Here is a 5,879-nt window from a genome sequence, read left to right on the forward strand (position 1 = left end):
AGACAAACTCAAGAAAAGATACTCACCAGGTTATCCAAAGTAGTTGAGGACCGAAGACTTGAGAATCAGGAGACTGAAATAATGCGATCAAGAACCAATTTAGAGGATTAGCTGGCCTGCCTAGTAGGAGCAGAGCTGACTGAGAGTAGTCAGGTTGCAAATTTTCCAAACCAAAATGCAAATCCATGCATTACATATAATAGTGTATGTTTTAGAAGAAAGGGACATTCAAATGCCATTACTTAGACTGTACTTTATTCAAGAAATGTAACCACAGTGACAGCACAAGCAAGGTGACTGACAGTTTTGGAAAACACCTATTGAGTGCAAAGGATAGATAGCAGATAGACACATTTCCCACTGAGCATCTGGGACACTGAATAACTGAGGGTAAATTGTGCTCAGTAGCCTCTTGACACCAAAAGCAGGACAACTTCGAGGAAACAGCTTCTCTGTTAGGGACATCACAGGCACATGGAAGGTGAAAGGTGTAGAAGATAACTCTGCAATCATGCCAGGCATTGGAGGGAAGATGGAGGTGTTGCTTTGGAAGTACATGAGATAGATTCTCTTCTCTTCCCCTTGTCCTGATGAATGCTGAAGTCCTCACTTGTTCTTGGGTGGGCACTTCTGGCAGGGTGGAGAAGGTTGCATAGGAGGGCATTTCTGCTGGTATGAGGGAGGAGGACATGGCTCTGGGCACTCTGGGGGAGGACAAGGCTCAGGACACTTTGGGGGAGGACAGGGCTCAGGGCACTTTGGAGGAGGACGAGGCTCAGGGCACTTTGGGGGAGGACAGGGCTCAGGGCACTTTGGAGGAGGACAGGGTTCGGGGCACTTTGGTGGCAGGAACACGGGTGGAGGCTGGCAAGGCTGCTTGCACTGCTGCTGTTGGTAAGACATAGTGCTGGAGTCTCGGGATCTGAAAGACATTACATGAGAGTATTCAGGGGTGAGCAATAAAGAAAAGATAGATGGAGCTATGGGGCTTCAAGACCATTTGTCTCTCTGAACATCAATATTATTTCTCAGGTCCTATTTTTGAGCAGCTTGGCTTTACTGTTCCCTGTCAGCACTATGCTGCAGCAGCCTTGGGAAATGCTCCTGTGTTTCAGGTCTTTTCTCAAGAGAAAGTATTTTGTTTGAAACTTAACAAGTAATGCTGTTTACACAAGGAAACACCTTAGAGACAAGCAGCCTCAGGTACTAGAGCCCTGAGAAATCACAAGACCAGTTCCTGTCCACTTCTTTACCTGCATCTTCCCAGCAGGTTGTCTGGGGCTGAACAGGAAAGGACATCAGGGAAGTCTCAGGTTCTCATACCTACTTAGGTGTATAGCCTTTCAAAGAACACCAAAAGATGCACGTGAAGGATAAATATCTGGTCTTCTACAGGTTATAAAATGTAAGGAAAAGTAACTTATCACTCTTGACTATTATATCCACTGCTAATTTTCTGACTATTAGATAGGTACCATTCATCCCATGATCAAAACTGAACTCATGACACTTACTCCCTCAAAATTGGCTACAGCACATAGGAAGAACCACAAGACATACCTACTCAAGTAAAGACACTCACCAGATTCTCCAAAGTAGTCTAGGACGTGAGTATTAGGAGTCTGCAATTATACAGTTGAGGGCTAATTTATAGGTCAAGCTGGCCAACCCAGTAGGAACAAATTGACAGATAATGGGCAGGTCCCAAAATTTCCAAACCAAAATGCAAATCCATGTATGACTAGCTTGACTGGGACTCTACAAAATAGGAAATATCCTGTTCCTGAACATTATCACTGTTGAGAGCTGTGATTCAGTGGGCACTTCCCTGTTTTAAGTTTCAGTAAGATCTCACTGGTTGCCTAAGTTCTCTTTCCTGATTGTAGCCAATGTTTTTTTCCCCTCCGTTACAACTCTCGTGTCCTAAATTATGTGTTTTATCTGTTCTACTTCAGCTTGTTAATATTCTATGATGCACTGGCTCATTTATATTCCTGTTTTCTAAATATAATTGGTCTATAGACTGAAAGAAAGAAAGTATTAAAAATTTTAAGTGTGGTTTTAGTTTTATATATGACAAACCTATGCCTGGAATCAATTTCTGTGCCCTTCCTTATGATGTTGATTTTTCTGAATATTGAAAAATGTTATATGCCCTTCATAGCAGAGACTAATGGTCTTTCGTCTTATGTCAAAGGCATGTCAAAGGACATATTTGAGGTATATATTTGAACTCATCAATGAAGATTATCACAAGACAGATTATCATCACAGTATAAGAACTAAAATTGCACCTATCCTGAACATGTTCTTTCTTAGGTGGTTAACACACACACACACACACACACACACACACACACAGAGAGAGAGAGAGAGAGAGAGAGAGAGAGAGAGAGAGGAGCTGAGTCAAGGAAAAACAGAGACATACACAGAAAGACCATCAGTCTGACAGTTTAACCACTCTCCCATGTAGCTACATGTATCACTTTCCTAATTTTCTATTTACTTAAATCACTTTCATATTAAATCGACAAAATGAATTAAAACTTTGTTGTTTCATACTTTTTAATTCATTTTAGATACTATTAGAAAAAGCCACTTATAATTATATAAAATGTTGGATCAATATTAGATAAACATATATGGTTTTAAAAACATTGTTAAAATATCTGAATTTTTATTCAATATCATCAAAATTTTCAAATTGTAATTAAATGTATTTCAGCCTGATAAATATTTTATTTTCTAATATCTTGCTAAAATAATATGAAACATACACAACAATTTTCTAAAAGTTCCTTCGGGCTTCGACTTTTTGTCCTTAATACACTCCATGTCCAAGGGTATCTACAAATGACCTAGTGAAAATATGATGAAAATACACATCACATAATATTGTATGTGCATGTAAAGGAAAAAAACTAATCTGTAATGACTATGACCAAAACCATGGCATGTTAACTGAAGTTATTCAGGAAGAAGAAAACAAATACTGTGTGATTTCACTCATATTTCAGCTTTAATAAGTTGATCTCATGGGGTTTATAGGATGATCTTGGTTTCCATGAGAAGAGTATGGGTGAAAGAAGGATATGGAAAATTTTCTTAAAGGGAGCTAGGCTACAATCTATGAAAACACAAGTTCAATGAAGTTTTTTGTATTGTCAAATCTCTACAGGACAGAATTGGGTTTTCATCATAAATGATGCTATGACAAGAACATCAAGTCCCTCAAGAAAGAAATCTAAGAAGACTTCAGAAAATGGAGAGATCCCCTATGTTCATGGATTGTAAAGAATAACATAATAAAAATGTCCAACTTACCACAAACAATCTACAGATTCAGTGAAATCCCCTTCAAAATTCCAACACAATTCTTCAAAGACATGGAAAGGGCAAATCTTAATTCCATGTGAAAAAAAAAAACCCAGGATAGAAAGCAATTCTTAAAAAATAAAGGAAGTTCTGGAAGAAATCACAATTCCTGACCTCAAACAATATTGCAGGGCAATAGAGATAAAAGTGGCTGAATGGAAGATGTAGAAATAAGATCACATAGCTGTGGATACATGATCTTCAACAAAGAAGCCAAGAATGTACAATGAACAAAATAAAGCATCTTCAATAAATGATGCTGGTCTAATTGGCAGTTGGTATGAAAAAAATTAAAATAGATCCATATTTGTCACCTTTCACAAAACTCAAGTCAAGTGGATCAAGGACCTCAACATAAAATCAGATACACTGACTCTAATAGAAGAGAAAGTGGGAAAGAGCTTTGAAATCATGGGCATTGAGGTGTGTGTTTGGGGAGGTGGGTTTTCTAAACAGAACTCTAATGGCTCTAAAATCTAGAATTGATAAATGGGACCTCATGAAACTGAAAAGCTTCTGTAAGGCAAAGGAGTTAGTCAGTAGGACAAACTGGCAACTTACAGATTGGGAAAAAACTTCACTAACCACATCTAAAAGGGCTAATATTCAAAATACATAAAGAACTCAAAATACTAACCTCCAAAAACCCAAACAACCCAATCAAAAATGGAATATAGAACTAAACAGAATCTACAACAGAGGAGTCTCGAATAGCCAAGAAGCACTTAAAGAAATGTTCAAAGTCCTTAGTCATCAGGGAACTGCAAATCAAAACAACTCTGAGATACCACCTTACACCAAATGGCAAGAATACAATTCTTTTTCTAGATGAATTGACAGAATATGAAGACAACTTCTGAATATGCATTCTGTTACTTTTTATTCTGCTTTTGTGATAAAAAAAATAAAATGATCAAAAGCAAATTTTGAGGAGGAAATGGTCATTTTGTCTTTCATTTCCAGAAGGAATGTGGTTCAGCCTTGTGGGGAAGACATAGTAGAAGGATGGTGAGTAGATTAGCAATCAGGAGACAAAAAAAATCATATTTCATCAACACAGTAGGACAGAAAGATGGTACAGGCTAAAAGTCTTAACCTTTCATATTGAATACACTATATTTTTTAATGATATGTACAGTGATTGCCTGGAAAGATTTTCATGTAGAATGTACTGTTATTGGGTTTCTTTGTAGTTTGTTTACATATTATTTTTGAGTTTACAATATAATTAAATCATTTATCCCTTTCCTTGCTTCTATCCAATCCCTCCTATCTACGCCTTCTTGTTCCTTTTCAAATTCACGGTCTATTATTCATTAATTCTTGTATGAATATATGTGTATATATATACATTTATAGTCCAAAACATAGTCTATTCAGTATGGATAATATAACTTGCATCTATGTTTGCAGAGCTGACCATTTGTTATTGGATAGTCAACCTCTGTGCTCTTCCCCAGGTAGAAGTATTTCTACCACTCTTGGTGTTTTTTTGTCTGTTGTAGTTCTCTGTGTAGAGTGGAAGCCTCGTGTCTCTCTCCCATCTACTCTAGTATGTTTATTGCTGTTGAAGATACCATACAAACTTCCAAAGGAGGGAAAAGTCAACAATCCTAAGCAGGAAAGACTCTAATGAACCAAAACAACAACCAGTATGGCCTAATAAACCCAAGAGTGCAGTAGTGACAAGCATACTTTTACAATAACCAGCAAGTCTTGATTACATTGGACATAAGATGGATACATCTACACTATATCAGGTAGTTTGCTGTGAGACTGTGTCTCCTAGTAAATTCAGAAGCTACAGGTGTGAAGTTTCACCAACATGAGTGCATAAACATGAGCTGAGGAAGGACAAATTCAGAGTTGTGAGTTTTCAAAAGTAGTTCCATGCTTGAGACAAAGGCTTGTTGTATTTTTGCATCCAAGAACCTATTTACAAGGCTGTTTTGATGAGCAGGTCCAAGAATTTTCTAAACAAAATACCAATTATACATAAATGGCTAAGCAAGTACTCTACAAAGAAGGGACATCATCACTGTTTTTGGACACCTTCACTGCTGGAGAGTACTGAGACAGAGACTTTGACTTTTCACACATTTTCAGTTAACTATTGACAACTATGGAAATTGAGGAATCTTTTAACTGGTTTTGATAAAATTATTTCCTCTTTGAAAACCACATTATTTTCTCTTCCTCATCTTCCCTGGATTTAAAACTATCTACTTCAGGTTTTTGTCACTTTGGAGCACACTGACATATTCACTTATATCACTTCATTTCTTATACAATCTCTTTGTATGCTACAAGAAGGAAAAAGCTAGAAGAAACATCATTTGTAATCCCATTTCCACCTCTGGCAAGCTTCAGTCATTTTTTTTCTTTCCCCAGGGTTTAAGTAGTTTTCTGGAACAAAAATACTAGGAAAAAATAATAATAATAACATCTGCCTTCCATAACATATAGAGGTAGCATTAAGCCATCTGCTTAAATAGTTTGAACCT

General features: G+C 37.1%; 1 protein-coding gene across 1 annotated transcript; it reads right to left on the minus strand.

Annotated features, from left to right (window-relative positions):
• Positions 1-606: 606 nt before the first annotated feature.
• LOC127682481 (small proline-rich protein 2I-like) lies at positions 607-903 on the minus strand. Its single transcript, XM_052178821.1, has 2 exons — positions 856-903; positions 607-774 (listed from the first exon to the last, which is right to left on the minus strand). Exons 1-2 carry the CDS (start codon positions 901-903, stop codon positions 607-609), a joined length of 216 nt encoding a protein of 71 aa, XP_052034781.1.
• Positions 904-5,879: the final 4,976 nt, after the last annotated feature.

Source organism: Apodemus sylvaticus, chromosome 4 (genome assembly GCF_947179515.1).
Source record: "Apodemus sylvaticus chromosome 4, mApoSyl1.1, whole genome shotgun sequence".
Taxonomy (NCBI): Eukaryota; Metazoa; Chordata; class Mammalia; order Rodentia; family Muridae; genus Apodemus; species Apodemus sylvaticus.